This window comes from Platichthys flesus, chromosome 20 (genome assembly GCF_949316205.1).
Source record: "Platichthys flesus chromosome 20, fPlaFle2.1, whole genome shotgun sequence".
Classification (NCBI taxonomy): Eukaryota; Metazoa; Chordata; class Actinopteri; order Pleuronectiformes; family Pleuronectidae; genus Platichthys; species Platichthys flesus.
This window is the reverse complement of record NC_084964.1, coordinates 19,934,827-19,952,073: the sequence shown is the minus strand read 5'-3', so window position 1 is coordinate 19,952,073 and position 17,247 is coordinate 19,934,827. Positions and strand designations below refer to the sequence as shown.

Below are 17,247 nucleotides of genomic sequence, written 5' to 3'. Positions count from 1 at the left end.
GTAGAAGGTCCTATTGCTATTCTAAATGACTAAGATTTCACACTTTGTTTATTTGAGGATCACAGGATGTACGTATGTCAAAATTCTTTAGTCCCTAAATCAATAACAGTCCAAAGGAAACAACAAACACATGAAGCTTCAAACTGAGAAAACATCGTTTTTCCAAGTGAACAAATATTCACAACATAAACAAACAACACTTTCAATCTTATAAAACAGACGAAAACAGCAAATCTCCACATTTGAGAATTCATTTTTAGAACGTGATTAATAACTTTGAATCAATCTACCAGTTTTCTTTGTGAGTGACTTTCTCTTGATGATCAATCCACTATTGACTAATTGTTTTATCTCCAGACAGGAGATCTGTGGTTCCGCTCCTTCCCACAGCCGCTCTGGTTTCAGAGCGGCTGTATTTTCCCAGAGCGGCTTCCAGCCGCTGAGCACTGACACCAGACTGCCCGGCCAGACGCAGTCCGCCGGCCAATGAAGCAGCTACTGCTCCTTTTTATGAGTCTCCACTGCCGTTTAGCTCCAGTCTGGTAAAATAATTTTGGTGTATTATTACTGAGTGTGTGCATGTGCAGTGCATGTGTGTGCTGTTATATTCAAGTAGAAAAGTCTCCACGGCCTCATGAATTACAACTTAAATACTCTGAGGAGTCTGAAGTTAAGTAATCTAAATAGTGTGTGAATAATTTCTTCATTAATTGTGACAGAGTTAGTGATTTCTTTATTTTCCCGAGGAGTGGTTTATGAGCGGTGCAGAGCGGCGTGTCCGACCCGGGTTCTGCAGCGGCTCCAAACCAGAGGAAAAAGTGACATCATGAGGCGGAGCAGGGCCGAGCTCTGTGGTCGGACATGTTCCTGAGGAGCTCCAGGAGTCGCGTGCACCTCGCTCCTCTGTGAATCATCTCTCTGTGACAGCGTCCATTTACCTTTCTACACTTTGTGTTTTGGTCGAGGCTTTTCCCCGACTCGGTGGCAGCTGTTGTTGTTGCTTCTTGTTTTGCTTTTTTCCACTTGGGTCAGATCTTGTGGTTTTCGCATGACGAAAGTCCGCGAGCTCGACCTTTTCCGGAACACGGCGAGCGGCCCCGGCCAACAGGTCCTCGAGTTTCCACCGCATAACAACAATGTTTCAATATGTCTAATCGGGGGTATTTAGTCTAAGTAAACTATCACTCCTCAGGATTGCATGTGCAGCCACAGCCCAGTCATGCAGAGCTCTTATTCAAACCATTTGTGCGCGGTGGAGAGTGGGGGGGCTGGATAACGTGGGGAGAAAGTCTGGGATGCAGAGAGTGAGAGGTCTTGGCATGAAGCAGGAAACCACACACAGCTTGCGTGAGTGTCGTGCTCTCTCACTGCGCTCGGCCGTTCCCTCACTTCCTCCTGAGCACCTGCATGTCTGACCGCGTGACCTCCGTGACCTTTGAACTCTGAGACTCCAGTCAACGTGTGAATACTGCCTCGTCTGTAAGTCTCTAGATAAAGATGTTTCTCTATTGTTTTCACACTACTCAGAATACTTTAATAGTCTTTACTGAGGAGAAGGTTTGTTTACCATCAGGCATCAATCAAACTCTATTAATAGAATTTAAATAGCTTTGAATTTCAATCAGGACTTCACCACCTCATTCTTATTTCATTATATTATTCTGCAGCTGTGAGTAGTTTCCTTGTTTCTCTCTCTGTGGAGCGTGTGCCTCTATTTAGTTCTTATTGTAGATCTATGAGAACTAGAACTAGAACCACATCCCTCATACAAAAACAAGGTTGGAAATCGATCTAGGAGTTTTTGTGTAATCCTGCTATCGAACAAACAAACACAGATGATAACACAAACTGATTGTTGGTGATAAAAATACACAAGCGATTTATTTGTTGCAATACCGCAAGTAACCACTGGGTAAAGGTGGCAGAGAATCTGAGTTACAGCTCCGTGTCCGATTTAACACGTCTGAGATTCTACACAGAGGTTTAGTTTCAAACATTAACTTAAACAACCACAAATTAACACACTTAAACCTCGTGGTTATTTTCATTGGAACATTTCAGTGGGAATTCTCAGAACCAACTTTCCTTATTTATTTAATTTGAAACCAATTTATTACTTGCTTATTACTTCACCGTGACATGTGGCTCATCTTTGCTCCATTAACTTTACAGCCTCTAGTTAATTAAGGCCCGAGAACTGAAATCAAATTGTTATTAAATTGTCTTTTTGTTCCAGATGAAACACGACTAACAAAATGTCCAAAACATGATGCACAAAAACTTCCAGATGTAAAATAATCCCTGTAAAGATTTTAATATGAATAATGAACACATCAATAATGGTTAGTTTCACTGATATTAAGACTTCTTCTTAATGAGTCAACACAGAGCACGTGTCCTGACGCTCTACAGATGAACGCAGCGTTGACCCTCAACGTAGAGCGGAGCCACGATGTAAATAACCACACAAACACCAGCGCTGCTTTTTATTGAGGAGGTCACGGCTCCGCTTCCCTCCTCCAGCTCCTCCACTTCAGTTTCCTGCATCGATTTTAGGATCATAACTGGCCTCATAAAAGAGAGGGGACATTAGAGCCAAAGCCCGGACGCAGCCAGCGGGTTTTAATGGTACAGGTTCTAATGAAACACTCCTTGAGCCTCTCTCCCAAGGCGCTGACGTGATCCACTGGACACACGCGGATATTAAAAGCTCACGCTATTTCTGAAGTGTGGGACGATCAGCAGGGCGGCAGCAGCGTGTGTGTGGCTCTTCGTTAGCAGGAGGTTTGACCGCCTCAGTTTTGCGATGAGGTTTTGGCCGCTCGAGCAGACGAGCATCAGAGGAGCCGATGGTTTTAGGTCAGCGCTCCTCGATCGGCTTCCCGGCGAGTGTTGACACTTGTGGGTTGGAATCGGACTTAATGAGGGAATCATGATGTGTGAGGTTGTGGCCTGGAGGAAATGCAGAAACCAGCGCCATGGTCGTTCATTTCCACAAACACTGAGGATTGGCTCTGCCGGCCCCCTGGAGCTGGTCATCTGCAGGTCCTGACAACTCTTCAAAGGGTTTGAACTAAGTTCATTCAAAAAAAGAAAAGAAGAAGAAGAAGGTGCAAAAAGGGGTTTGTGGAAAAAGTTGAATCCAGCTTTCCATCTATAACACTTTTATTATAGAGGGTGGTGTGGGGGCCGACAACAATCTGCATGTCTGTGGACTGTGGGAGGAAGACGGAGAAAAACCCATGAAGAGAAGAAGACCCACGAAGAGAAGAAGACTCACGAAGAGAAGAAGACTCACGAAGAGAAGAAGACTCACGAAGAGAGGAAGACCCACGAAGAGAAGAAGACTCACGAAGAGAAGAAGACCCAAGATGAGAAGAAGATTCTTGAAGAGAAGAAGACCCACGAAGAGAAGAGGACTAGCGAAGAGAAGAAGACCCATGAAAAGACAAAGACTCTCAAAGAGAAGAAGACTCACAAAGAGAAGAAGACTCACGAAGAGAAGAAGATTCTTGAAGAGAAGAAGACTCACAAAGAGAAGAAGACCCATGATGAGAAGAAGATTCTTGAAGAGAAGAACTATGAAGAGATGAAGACTCATGGAGAGAGAAGACTCACAAAGAGAAGAGGAGCCATGAATAGAAGAAGACTCATGGAGAGAGAAGACCCAGCTCCTGAACAGTGTGATCCTTTTCCTTTGTGGTTATTTTTCAACACAACAAAATCACACAAATAAAACCTCAACATTACGTGAAACATTGAAAGAAGTCGTCTCAGTCAGAAACTCTTTAACATTTAGAGCTCTGAGGTTTTTTAACACTTTGACTGTTTCCCAGAGAATCACTGATCTTGATCTTCAGCTGGGGCCTCGGTGAAGAGAAGAAGAGTCATGAAGAGAAGAAGAGTCATGAAGAGAAGAAGACTCATGAACAGAAGAAGAGTCATGAAGAGAAGAAGACTCATGAACAGAAGAAGAGTCATGAAGAGAAGAAGACTCACGAAGAGTCTCTTTTTAAATGCAGCTTCTTCTTGATATTTCCACCTTCATGAGATGTTTCAACGCAGACGTCTGTAAATCGATTCATCTGCTGCAGCCGCCTTGGTTCTGTTAATTGTGTTGTTCATTCTTGGTCAGACCCGTTGCCTCAGACTGATTTCTTCTGATTAAACTTCAAATATTCCCATGTGTGGCCGCTGCCAGTCGGTGGCGTCTGGCCACCGCCGGCTCCTCGACATTCCTCAGCTGCTCAGCCAATGAACGCACAGACTTCACTGTGATGTCATTTCCTGCCTGGAGGGGGGGCAGCAGATCACAAACATGACTCAGGTGAGTCTCGATCTGACACCTGAGGGATTCACTCCTCCAGTGACACCAGGACCTTTCCAGAGGTCAGAGCTGATCCTTCATATCTGATGTGACATCACAACCTCAGACTTCTTCTCACACACAGACGAGCATCAAGCACCAGGTCATCACCTGCCTCCTCATCAGCACCGACAGGACAGACCACTCACTGACCGGAGATATATCACAGACGCTTAGAATAGATTCTGTGTGGGTGAGAGAGAGAGAGTGTGTGTGTGAGAGAGAGAGAGAGTGTGTGAGAGAGAGAGTGTGTGTGTTTGTGTGAGAGAGAGAGAGTGTTTGTGAGAGAGTGTTTGTGTGTGTTTGTGTGAGAGAGAGAGAGAGTGTTTGTGAGAGATTGTTTGTGTGTGTTTGTGTGAGAGAGAGAGAGTGTTTGTGAGAGAGTGTTTGTGTGTGTTTGTGGGAGAGAGAGAGTGTTTGTGTGTGTGTGTGTGAGAGAGAGAGTGTGAGAGAGAGAGTGTGTTTGTGAGAGAGAGAGTGTGTGTGTTTGTGTGAGAGTGTTTGTGTGTGTGAGAGAGTGTTTGCGTGTGTGTGTGTGTGTGTGTGCGTGTGTCCTCCAGATGTTTTACAATGTGATTCTGCTGCCATCTGCTGGTCAACACATGAACAATCAGAGCGGAATCGTCGAGGGAACACATCTGTCTAAAAATATCAAACAAACATATCAGTCATAAGTAATGTATCAAAACTAAAACGTGCAGGTGTGTGTGTGTGTTTGAGTGTGTCTACATATTTACAATGTGCATACCAGTGAGTCATTGTTCTATGACTCAAGTTGTACTGAGCAGAAAATCTTCTCAGTGGAAATGATTCATCATGAATTAAAAAGGATTCAGGAAAATATCTCAATATGAAAAGTAAATGATTTTTCAGTAAATAAATAACTTCCACTAACTGCTGCAGTGGTTCAGTCTGAACACTAGGAGGCAGGCTGGGCTCACTAGAGACAACAGGTGGAAATAATTATTAGATATTCATAATTCTTTTCATGGCTGCAGGACAATGCAAAGTGAAAATCTAAAATAATTTAACAATATAAAATATCTATTTATACATTTATTCACAAATTAATTTACAAAGAAATGCTTAGTTTTATATTTGAATGGCCATTAAAAAGAGGAATTAATAGAAATATCAAAATAATATATTCGTTTTATTTGTATTGTGCCAAATGATAGTATACTATAAAATAAAATAATAATACTGATATAGTATCTCAAGGCTCTTTACATAGAAGACCTGAAAGTGATAGAGAACCTACAGGTGCTCAGAGGACGCGCGGCTCACTCTTTGCGCAGCAGCATCAGAGGATGAAGATGAACTCCTCTTCGTGAACAGAGGATGAAGATGAACTCCTCTTCGTGGAGAACCGAGTCGCTGCTCGTGTCCTCCGGCTTCTCGCTGCTCTTCGTGCTCGGCACCGCGGGGAACTCGCTGGTGCTCGCGGTCCTGTGTGGGAGCGGAACCTTGAACACCACCAACCTGTTCATCCTCAACCTGGGGCTGGCGGACCTGGGCTTCATCGTGCTGTGCGTCCCCTTCCAGGCCACCGTGTACACCCTGGACCAGTGGCTGTTCGGACCCGTGCTGTGCAGGCTCGTGCACTTCTTCATCTTCCTCACCATGCACGCGAGCATCTTCACCCTGGCGGCGGTGTCTGTGGACAGGTGCGTCTCCTCCAGATGTTCCCACACAACTTTACTGTAACTGTGGATCATGGGTCCATGTTTGTTCTGATCTGAGTCCAGCGAGGGCTCGATGGTAGAAAGATGAAGTCACTTTGTGTTCAGCACAGAAAAGTTAATGATTTAAATATACAACACAAGATGCATTCATGTCTGCATCTTGAATAAAGCCCTGAGGTACAGATGGTTCATATCCATGAGCGTGAACCCTGTTCCATCTTCATTCCAGCTCCACGTGTCCACCTCCTCTCATGACTCCTTCCTGTCTGACCTCCTCCATCTCCTGCTCCTCCAGGTATCTGGCAATCTGCTTCCCTCTCAGCTCCAGAGGGATGAGAACCCCAAAGAACGCCCTGGCCTCCATCTGCCTGATCTGGGCCGTGTCACTGGTTTTCTCGGGGCCGTACCTCAGCTACTACTCCCAGTTGGAGCTGGGGGGCACCGTGGTGTGTATCCCGGCCTGGGAGGCCACGCCACGCCTCGTCATGGACGTGAGCACCTTCCTGTTCGGATACCTGGTTCCCGTCCTGGTGCTCAGCCTCGCCTACGCCCGCACCGTGCGGTACCTGTGGACCAGCGTGGAGCCCGTGAAGGACGTGTCCGAATCCCGACGGGCCAGACGTAAGGTCACCAAGATGATCCTCATCGTCACGGCGCTCTTCTGCCTCTGCTGGCTGCCCCATCACCTCATCATCCTCTGCATGTGGTCGGGCCGGTTCCCCCTCAACCAGACCACCTACGTCCTCCGCATCCTGTCCCACCTGCTGTCCTACACCAACTCCTGCCTCAACCCCATCGTCTACGCCCTCGTCTCCAAGCACTTCCGCAAGGGCTTCAGGAAGGTGTTCATCTGCAGGAAGCAGAGGAGGAGCAGGAGGAGGGAGAGCAACAAGGTGCACGTGGTCCAGGTGGTGGACCCGGTCTGCAGCGTGGAGACGTCCAACTAGAGAGAGAGAGAGGGAGGGAGAGAGAGAGACTTCCAACTAGAGAGGGAGAGAGACAGAGAGAGAGAGACAGACAGACAGACATCCAACTAGAGAGAGACAGAGAGAGACGTCCAACTAGAGAGAGAGAGAGAGAGAGAGAGAGAGAGAGAGAGGGAGAGAGGGAGGGAGAAAGAGACAGACAGACAGACATCCAACTAGAGAGAGACAGAGAGAGACGTCCAACTAGACACAGGTCATCTTCATATGGAAGAAGATGAAGGAGATGATTCTGTGTCTCCTGGTTCTTTATCAGGTCCCAGCAGGTGTCGCTCATGGTTTATAAGATTCTCAAGTATTTTTATTATGTTTTATTGTGAAAATCATTTCAGAGAATTAGAGGAAAAGCAGCAATTTACTTTGAGTAAAATAATCGTCACTATTTCTGTTTAAAATCATAATTAATGGATTTCTCGTCTTTAGTATCGTGTTTAAACCTCAGTGATATTTCCTGTGATGTTGAGGTTTCAGAAACCAGTTGAACTCACTGGATGTTGAGTATCTGACTGGTTTTGTCGTGCAGCTCTGGTCCCAGTGTCACAGAACATGATTTGTTGTAATGTAAGTTGTGTTTTCTATGAAGTCAGATTTAATGTGAATGTCTCAGTGTAAATATTAAATCCCTCAGGTTGTTACGTGACCGTCTTCTCTGTCTGCTCAGCAACAACATGACACATCACTGACATTTCACTGCCAGCGACTGCTTAATGTTATTGTTGTGCATTTGATAATAAAAATCTCGAATCATAAATCATGAGTTCATGACGAGGTCAGTTTCTAAATGTGAAACACAGCAGGGACTCCTGATGTTAGGCTGTATATTTTCTGAATTTCCCACGGGATTAATAAAGTATCCATCTATATAAATATATATATAACCTTACATCAGAAGATTCCACATTTAAATTCACAAGATTCAATCCGAACAAAATCACACACACTCATAAACTTCAGTTTCCTTAATATCAGAAATCATGATGCTTTTTAAAAACCACATCGTGACCCAAACCAGGTCCCCCCACCAGTTTGTGTCAGTTAAAAAAAACAATGACATTTATATTTTTATCTGCAGCAATTTTTTATTTACATGAATTAAAGTTGATAAATCAGTGCTGACGATTCTGTGACTTTCCAGTTTCACACAGAATCAAACTCTTATCTAACGTTTCTGATCCTCGTCTCTAAAGCTGCAGTAAATATATGTTTATATTAAAAATGATTTTGACATTCTCACCAGAACAACAACAAACAACAAGCTGTCAATACCTCATCCCCATGGAAACCAGACCTCAGAACAGTTGTTCTCAGTAACGAGTTCGCCTGCTGCTCTCTACCCCCCCCCCCCTCTCTCTCTCTCGTTTCCCTTGAAGAAGAAGCTTCAGAGAACTCGACCTGGAGGCTCGGAGCTCTAATGATGTTTCCTCAGAACACAAACACAATCTGTGAGAGACACACTTCAATCTGGAGCTGACAACAACAAGGAACTCACACAAACGCAGATAACAAATCAGATCTGTTCAGGTCTGAGGTTGTTTCATGTGTTTGTTGTGATCTAATGATCTGCTCAGTGCTGCGTCGTCAACAGAACCTCCAGTGAATTCACATTTCCCTTTATTTGATAAATTACATAATTACACATCGTTGGTTCCTCTTTGTTCAAATCTTCATCGGACAGTTTGAAGACGAGTCTGTTGAAGGTCTTCTCAGGCGGACGTGTCGAACAGCTTCTCGATCATCTCCTCCACCTCCTCCGGTCGGTACTTGTGATACTTCTCCGGGTTCTTGGTGAAAGAAACGTTTGCACAACTGGAAGAAACACGACGAACAGAGGTGAGAGATGAGAAGAAACAAAGTTCAGTCTGATCTTTACTTTGAATGAAGGAAACTTTGATTTATCACAAAAAAACAATTAACTGTTTTGCTCAAATGTAACTTATTTAATTATCAACTTAATAACTTAAATGGAAACTTCTTTATTCATATTCATATTCCACATCATAATAATAATAATTTGATGATTATGCTGCAACAAACAAATCAAACCTCAAGGATGTTTTTCATTTTATAATAATACTAAATTTAAAAAATTCTCATACTGGGGGAAACAGAGAATAATTATTAGTTAATTATTCTCAGTCGATCTGCGAATCATTTCAGTTCTATTTTAAAATACATTATTAAATATTAAGTCAATGAGATTTTTCCTCTCATGAATTATTAATTGATTATGTGACACACTTGAGGTAAATTAAAGTTTCCAGAGTAAATCTGTGGAACTTCTTTTATCGTATGAAAAATATGAGATAACACTAATAATTGAAAACTCCTAATTAACCCATCTGTGTTGATTTATTCTGTGTCTCACCGCTGCAGAAAGGCCCGGTACGTGTCCGACACCACTCTCCTCTGGGCCCGGCGGATCGAGTCCCGCTGCTCCTTGTCGGGAATGGCCCAACCCTTCTGAGTCTTACACAACTCGTCCAGCCCGTCGTTAAAACCCTGAGAGACGGACACACGTTCACTTTCACACTCTGCTGCCACCGGAGGGGGGGGGGGGGGGGGGGGTTCTATCAGCTGCTGGAATGTGCACAGGTATTTGGATGTGTGGTGTCGAGGGAGATGCTCACCTTGAATTTGTCTTTAATCACTTGTCGCTCTTTATCTTTCAGCTGCAGGAAGAAGAGGGTTCAGTTACGTTCACGACAAAAAGCAAAAAGCAACTTGACTCACCGAGGAAACAAGTTAATAAAAAGTACAAAAGTAGACATATGTGTAAATTCTGATTCTTAAATTCTATTTCTCTCAATTTACTTTAAATTCTACAACTGCTTAATTCTTTTGAGATAGTTTGTGTGATAGTTTGTGTGATAGTTTGTGTGATAGTTTGTGTGATAGTTTGTGTGATAGTTTGTGTGATAGTTTGTGTGATAGTTTGTGTGATAGTTAGTGTGATAGTTTGTGTGATAGTTTGTGTGATAGTTAGTGTCCCAGAGCCTGGAGCCTCACGGGCCTCTGCTGAACTGGAGCAGTTAGAAATCATACAGGCGTGTGGAAGTTGACACGTGTGTATCAGAGCGGGGGAATGTTTGCTGTTCCCCAGGAGGACGGATGATAAAGTTCTGACCTTGGTGCCAGGTTGGAAGACGGGCATGTTCCTGTCCGTCAGGTGCTCTGTGACCTTCAGCCAGCTGAGAGGAGGGAGGACGTGGGGTTAAGACTCAGACGGGACGGACACCAGGAACATCTGGTGAGGTTCTGACACGTTACCTGCGCTGGTACATCTGGATCTGCTGCTCGATCAGCTCCCGGTACGAACTCTCAGCTTTCTTCTGGGTCACGGTCACCAGCTGGATCAGCTCAGACCTGAACAGCCACCGGACACAAACAGATCTGAGAACAGTTCTTCATTCTCTACTAATAACTCACGTTCATTTCACATGTGATTTCCATGTCGGTGTTTAACAGCAGGAACTGGTCTGAGGCTCCCACTCACTTCTCCAGAGACTTGAGGATGTAGTTGTAGTTGTTGTGGAGGAAGATGGCGCTCAGCGCCGAGTCCTCGTACACTTTGGATTTACTGAGCAGGTTCAGCTGCAGGTTTCCAAGAACTTTACCTGAAAGAGTTCAAAACGTTAAGTTAGAGACGAGGAGCCCGGGGGGGGGGGGGATCACAGAGAAACAGAGTACGTACAGATGTAGGTGCTGAGGAGCCTCTTGTTGAAGTCGGAGGTGTAGCTGCTGGCAGAACTCGTCTCTGGAGAAAATACAAACAGAAACTTTTAGCTTCAAACAACTTTCACTGTTTCATTTAATCTTATATTTATTTAGATTAATGGTTGGATGAATTCAATTCTTTATAAGATCGGTATTCATTTCAATAGACGAACTTCAGCACATGCACATCACAGCGTCTTCTTCATGTGATGAAGAGCATGGTCACAACACTGAGGGTGGGGGGGGCCTACACGGGCTGGTGCTTACCTCGGGGGTCTAAAGGAATATTGTAAGTGTCCCCCAGAACTAAAAGGGCCGAGGCGAGGAAGAAGAGAAGAGAGAAGAGGCACAAGTGCAAAAAGGTTAGAAGAGATTAGTTAGTGCAGAGAAAAGCAAACAGTCATCAGCCAGGCAGCGAGGAGGAGGAGGAAGAGGAGGAGGAGGAGGAGGAAGAGGAGGAGGAGGAGGAGGAGGAGGAGGAGGAGTGAAGCTGTGATCAACCTGAGACCTCGGCTGCTGATTTTACAAACTTCAAATGTGAAGAGATTAGAAAAACAACGAGGAAACAGTCTGAAGTTTAACTGAGGCTGAAATCTGAAAACAAGAGTCGGTCACAGAGGGAGGAGGAAGGAGGAGGAAGGAGGAAGAGGAGGAAGGAGGAAGAGGAAGAGCAGCAGCGGAGGAGGAAACACATCAGAGTCACAAACAGGAAGCTGCTCATTCGTGCACTGGGACTGTTTTTAAAGATGGACGACACGACTCCACTTCCTCCTGTAGCACAGAAATGAAGCTGAACTCTCTGGGATCCAGACGACGGATCTGATTCAGGACCTGTTCAGACGTTAACTCTGTGTTTGTGTTGACTGAAGCTTAAAGAAGAACGACTCTGATGTTCCAGTTTGTGAAGTCGTGAAGTTTCCACCTGAAGATCAACAAAGCAGCCGGAGCGCTACGCTAACCCGAGCTAACGGTTTGTACCTTGTGACGCCAACATGGCTCCGGCCGTCTCGTGGAAGTCGAGCAGCTGCTGCAGGAACAGGATCGCCTGAGAGGGGGGGGAGAGGGAGAGAGAGAGAGAGAGAGAGAGGTCAGGGCGAGCGACGCCGTGGCTCATTGATTAAACCAACATAGTGCCATGGAGACCGCTCGGACAAACAGCTGGGTGCCTGTGGGGGGGGGGGGGGGGGGGGCTTACGTTGCTGGTGAGCTCGTGCACGGTCCCGTCTTTGGGCATGTTGTACTCTTTATCAGGGTCGTTCTGTGGAGACAGGGTTCAGTCAGTAACTCAGTGAGAAGCGATGGACACCTGAGCGGCGGCGGCGTCTCACCTTGATGCTGTCGGCGAACTCCTCCAGAGCTTTGGCTCCGATGGTCTCCATGGAGGTGATGAGCGTGGGCAGCTTGTTCTTGGTGCTCGCGGCTGTTCCCTGCTCACACACAAACAGACACACAAACAGACACACTCATTATTATCATGTCCCGGCCTGTGGACGCTGTGGAGACGAGGGGGCGTCGCTGAGGAGACCTGCAGCGTGGAGTCGAACTCCGCCTTGTTCATCTTCAGGTGTCGGAGGATGGGGAAGATGCTGAGCACGGCTGAGTAGTCGTGACGCATGATGGCTCTGCGAGCCGCCGACACGATGTTGTCTCCCTCCAGCATCAGGTTGTCCAGCGCCTCCTGTGGACAAAGAAGGAAACACACGTACACAGAAATGAAAAAGCAGCTGAAGAAGAAACGATCTCTGGTTCGGTTTAGGTTTTGTTCTCGTCAGATGTTGAATCTTCATGTGGGACCTGGATGAGGGAGTCGAAGGTCTTCTTCTGGTGGTGCTCGGGGATGATCTCCGTCAGCAGGGCGTACTCGCTCTGCGCCAGCTTCACGAAGGCGCTGATGCAGTGGATGTACGAGTCGATCTCGATGTCCAGGACGTCGTCTTTCCCTGAGAGGAACACGAGGAGACACGGCGTCAGACAGGAAGCAGCTTCACACGCGGCCACTATGTGTGTGTGCTAATGTGACTGAGATGTGTGGAAGCTGCAGCTGAGATCTTTTATTGTGAAATACACCGGACGTGTTCCTTCCTGCTGTTTCCCACGTGTTCCCGTCACTCACCTGCGGCGGCCCCGTGCTTCTCGGTCAGAGCGTCACTGTGATGTTTGACCCGCGGGTCGTGATCGTAACCTGGTGGGTGGGGGTGGGACAGCAGGGAGACAGGTCTAGTCAAACCACGGGGGGGTCGTGACTAGACCAGAGGGACAAACCTGAACCTGGTACGACTGTACCGACCACCACCAAGCACCAGGGGGCGGAGGGGGGGAAGGAAGCAGGACACGCCCACTCCCAGCGGCGGGGGGGGGCGGGGGGGGGGGGGGGTGAAGCGCCCACAGACATTTGTGCTGTGTGTGTGTGTGTGTGTGTCTCAAAGTGTAAAGTTAGAGTGTTTGTTAGAAAACAGCTGTAACACAAACAGCTTCTACTTCACCACAGGTTTACCGACTCACTACATTTCCCAGAATGCCCTTTGTTTCTACCGTGACAACAAACAATGTTTTTAAAACTTAATTTACGAACAATTTGAAAAGTGTTTCCTCGCCCAGTCTTCTTCTGTCCTGCCTTGACTGCTGCTCTGCCTCACTACTGCCACCAGCTGTCCATCGGTGGAACAGCAGGAACTCTGTGTGGTGTGGGTTAGCAATTCATAAAATCATGATTTGGGTTTTGTTAAATAGAAATAAAAAAATGTATTGTTAAGATATTGAATAAAGAATTTGCCTTTGTATTTAATTTTACTGCAGTTTCTCATAACAATACCTTTCATGTTAAAAATCCACAATAACAGATTTCTGACTTCTTTTTCTACAATGTCTGTTTCTCTGTTATGATCTAAGTGTCATTAAACACCTGTGGTGAGTAGAAGCTGTTTTCAGTTCTCCTGTTGCTCTGAACAAACAACAGAGAGGAGGAGGAGGAGGAGGAGGAGGAGGAGGAGGAGGACAGAGAGCGAGGTGCGTTACCTTCCAGAGGAGTGAGGTTAGAGCCCCCCTTTTTCCCATCCAGCCCATGCTGTGAGTACTGTTTCAGAAGGTTCTGAGCCTTTCGAATGGTCCCTGCTCCCGTGAACAGAGACAGAGTCCAGAGGAGGAGGAGGAGGAGGAGGAAGAGGAGGCAGCGAGGTCCAGACAGCCAGGAAACAGAAGAAGAAGAAAGAGAAGGAAGAGCTCGGAAGTGAGAGATGGAACAACCGACACCACATCCCTCCACCGGCAGAGGGGGGGGGCACAGCCTAACACCACAACAGGGAGACCAGGTGATAGACAGAGCCGCGGGGACACATGAACTACAACACAGTGTAACCAGGTGACGTAAGAGCAGAATAAACAGGTTAGATCAGTTTTAAACATGAAACACACAAAACAGTTCAAATCCACAGTTCACATCACAAACATGAATAAAACAGAAACAGCTACAACACGGAGGAAACACAAAGTTCAGTCCAGTTCACGATTCGTCTTCCGGCTCCGTTAGTGAGTTAGTTAACAAGTCGCACACGTAAAGCTGCATTCACTGATTTCATGTGGTTCAGCCACCAGGGGGCAGGATGACACGATAACCTCAGAGTCAGGACGGCCCCAACGCCAAAAGTTCATCTTTAAAAAACATATTAATATATGACGACTGACGAGTTCATGACTATTTTCTGTTACTTTCTGGAACTCCGAATTATTTGGGTGTGAGTGTTTGTGGCATTTCGTTAATAAAAGAACACACAGACACACACACAGACACACATCCACTCTGCAGCACTCACTCACACACACAGTGGAAACCTTTAGTTTCATGGTGAAGCAGCAGCAGCTCAGCAGCAAGTTCTCATCACACGAAATCAAATAATGATTGATTCAGGAAACAGGATGAGTGACATCATATTTCACTTCTCCTGCTGCTTTATGACTTAAATAGCAAACAATAAAAATACATAATAGTTTGTCTGATTCTTTCTTACGCCCTCCACAGCTTCCTGACTTTAACCTTCTTCCTGATCAGCTTCATCTGAATCTGTTTCCTCTTTCTGGAGACGTGAGAAACTACGGATGAAATGAGCCTGAGAAGATAATATGATTTATTGGTAAACTCCCGCTGAGCTCAGTACTTTGAACTCACTGCTGACTTCCCCCCCCCCGTGCACGACATCATGAAAGCCCCGGCTGCTACACGAACACTCTACGTTTGTCCAGGGAACAAATCCACTCTCCTACGTCTCGCTGCTAACACACACAGAAGCAAGCAGCGCACACTGAGGCTGGAGTTTACCTGGGATGAAGACTGTCATCACGACACAGGGATTATGAGAGAGGAAGAGGATGAAGGGTTAGTCAGCGTGTGAGGCGGCGGGGAACAGGATCATCAATGAATAAAGACGTTTATCTGACGAGTGTTTTCATCTCGTTCACGACATTAAGCAGAATCACAGACGGAGGCGGAGCTCCAGGTTGATCGGCTGCTGACCTGGTCTCTTCGGCGCCTTCTTGGTGGGCGTGTCCTTGCGTTTGGTCTGGACCGCGGGGGAGTAGAGGATCCCCGAGGAGGCGCTGTTCTTGCGGAAATGATCCTTCAGGCCTTTGATGGATCGATCGAGCTGATTGGACCGGATCTGGAAGTAGACGTTCATGAAGTCTGAGGAGAGGAGACGAGATGTTAGAGGAGCAGGAAGTGGCGCCGGCTGAGGGAGGACGCTGGAGAGACAGACAACATGGACAAAGAAGGACAGATGAAGTCCTCACCCTGGTTGCGTCCGTACTCCACCAGCCAGCCGGCGATGCAGATGATGTCCTGGAGCACGGCCTCAGGCAGATGTTCCAGCAGCACCTCCTCCTGCACCTCCAGCTCCTCGTCCACGCTGATGGCGTCCAGGATGAGGATGGGGGGGACGGGTTTACTGTAGCGGGTCAGCAGGCTGCGGAACTCGCCCTCCAGAAGCTCCTTGCCCTTCTCAAAACGAGCTTTCTGCAGAGGAGGAGAAACATCTGCTCTCAGGGGTTTTCTGATTGATCAGGATCACAGACACAAAGTGAACCTTTCATCTCTTTACACTATGGTTCATCTGGAACCTTCTCACTGGAACTGAGGAATTAAATAATAAAAACACTAAAACAGAAGAATGGCGAGGGAGAGTTTCACTGTGAAAGAGGAGAGGACATTTTATAATGGATCATTGACATGTGAAACAGGAACAGACTGTACCACTGTGTTGAGCTCCGGGCTGTCGGGGTTGTTGTCCTGGAAGTACTCCACAGCTTTCTGGATCTTGGCGATACAGGCCAGGTACTCGTCCAGTCGGCCCGTGGGTCTGCAACAGAGACAACGGTCAGTTTCTCACATCATCTGCAGAGGACACACAGGGACATAGAGGACGCCTCACCCCTCCCGGATGATCCTGTCCGTGTCCTTGGCCACGTGGTAGTAGCTGATGACGTGGTCCATGCACGACAGCGTCTTGTCCACGTTCTCCTGCAGCCGCTGCAGGTTCTCCGTCTGCTTGTGGACGGGGATGATGGAGTTCTCCAGCTGCATCAGGCGGCTCTCGAACGAGGACAGGATGGAGACCTGTCCCCAGGGAGAAGACAAGAGTTAGAGACAATCACAGAAGAAAGACACTCGCTGAGGATTATGAACTTTAAACATCTGAGAACTAGAAAAATCTGAAAACCTTCACCTTGAACCTTCACAACAAATAACTGTCAGGGACTTTGCATCAGGGTTGTGTGTGTCTGTTTGTGTGTGTCTGTGTGTGTGTCTGTGTACCATGCCATTGGTCAGCTGATCACTCTTCTCCAGATTCTCTCTGATGAACGACAGAGTCTCTTGTTCCTGAAACATCAAACACAACATGTGATTGTTTACATGTTGTTGACATGTTACTGATCAGTAAACAACATCAGGTGACGTCAGCGAAACACACAAACACTTCTTCTGTCCCTCTGTTGTCTCTCTCTCTCTTTATCCGTCTCTCTATTAGTCTGTCTGCCTGTCTCTCTCTACCTGTCTCTCTCTCTCTCTCTCTACCTGTCTCTCTCTTTCTCTATCTATCTTCTTTCTCTGTCTCTCACCTGTTTCAGTTTATCTTCTATCTCTCTCTTCCTCGCGGACGCATCTTCGGTAGGAATCATCCCGGAAGTGAGACTCGTTACCGGACAGATCTCCGGTGACTGAGAACCGAATAATTCACCGATTTAAATCATAAACAACCGACGACGCCCAGAAGCTAACGTTGGAGAAGCTAATGTTGAGGAAGGCTACTGTCAAGCTAGGTACTGAATTCCGGTTAGCATTTCAAAATAAAATGTGATGCTGTCAAAGATGAGTCACAACTTATTGAAAACAGTAAAAGAAGAGAAAGACTCACCAGATTATTTCTGGATTTGGTTCCTTTTACTTTTTAAGTTTATTTTTCTGCATAAATGACGAAAAAACATGTCTTCGTCTTGAACACAACCAAAG

General features: G+C 46.3%; 2 protein-coding genes across 9 annotated transcripts; one reads left to right on the top strand and one right to left on the bottom strand.

Annotated features, from left to right (window-relative positions):
* Positions 1 to 5,713: 5,713 nt before the first annotated feature.
* On the top strand, positions 5,714 to 7,021 carry LOC133931726 (galanin receptor 2a). The gene is made up of 2 exons (XM_062378663.1): positions 5,714 to 6,033; positions 6,347 to 7,021. Exons 1-2 carry the CDS (start codon positions 5,714 to 5,716, stop codon positions 6,996 to 6,998), a joined length of 972 nt encoding a protein of 323 aa, XP_062234647.1. The 3' UTR covers positions 6,999 to 7,021.
* A 1,066-nt stretch (positions 7,022 to 8,087) lies between these two features.
* Positions 8,088 to 17,051, bottom strand: exoc7 (exocyst complex component 7). 8 transcript variants are annotated; one of them, XM_062413770.1, is made up of 21 exons: positions 16,857 to 17,051; positions 16,552 to 16,617; positions 16,169 to 16,353; positions 15,991 to 16,096; positions 15,531 to 15,753; positions 15,256 to 15,423; positions 15,061 to 15,072; positions 13,764 to 13,856; positions 12,862 to 12,930; positions 12,543 to 12,688; positions 12,274 to 12,426; positions 12,077 to 12,175; positions 11,944 to 12,006; positions 11,727 to 11,793; positions 10,726 to 10,788; positions 10,528 to 10,648; positions 10,302 to 10,397; positions 10,159 to 10,222; positions 9,662 to 9,703; positions 9,400 to 9,533; positions 8,088 to 8,840 (listed from the first exon to the last, which is right to left on the bottom strand). In XM_062413770.1, the coding sequence occupies exons 1-21, from the start codon at positions 16,914 to 16,916 to the stop codon at positions 8,738 to 8,740; spliced, it is 2,133 nt and encodes a 710-aa protein (XP_062269754.1). In that variant the 5' UTR covers positions 16,917 to 17,051; the 3' UTR covers positions 8,088 to 8,737. The 8 variants fall into 8 exon arrangements, with proteins under 8 accessions (XP_062269754.1, XP_062269756.1, XP_062269758.1 ...); XM_062413772.1 differs by lacking the exon at positions 12,862 to 12,930; XM_062413774.1 differs by lacking the exon at positions 13,764 to 13,856.
* Between the last annotated feature and the right edge of the window lie 196 nt (positions 17,052 to 17,247).

Excerpts from the sequence above, each read along its gene's own strand:
- LOC133931726 (XM_062378663.1), top strand. The coding sequence starts at position 5,714 with ATGAACTCCTCTTCGTGGAGAACCGAGTCGCTGCTCGTGTCCTCCGGC. Across the intron at positions 6,034-6,346 it reads GCGGCGGTGTCTGTGGACAG|GTATCTGGCAATCTGCTTCC; the intron begins GTGCGTCTCCTC and ends CTGCTCCTCCAG.
- exoc7 (XM_062413770.1), bottom strand. The coding sequence starts at position 16,916 with ATGATTCCTACCGAAGATGCGTCCGCGAGGAAGAGAGAGATAGAAGAT. Across the intron at positions 12,427-12,542 it reads CCTTCGACTCCCTCATCCAG|GAGGCGCTGGACAACCTGAT; the intron begins GTCCCACATGAA and ends CTTTGTCCACAG. Across the intron at positions 12,176-12,273 it reads AGTTCGACTCCACGCTGCAG|GGAACAGCCGCGAGCACCAA; the intron begins GTCTCCTCAGCG and ends GTGTGTGAGCAG.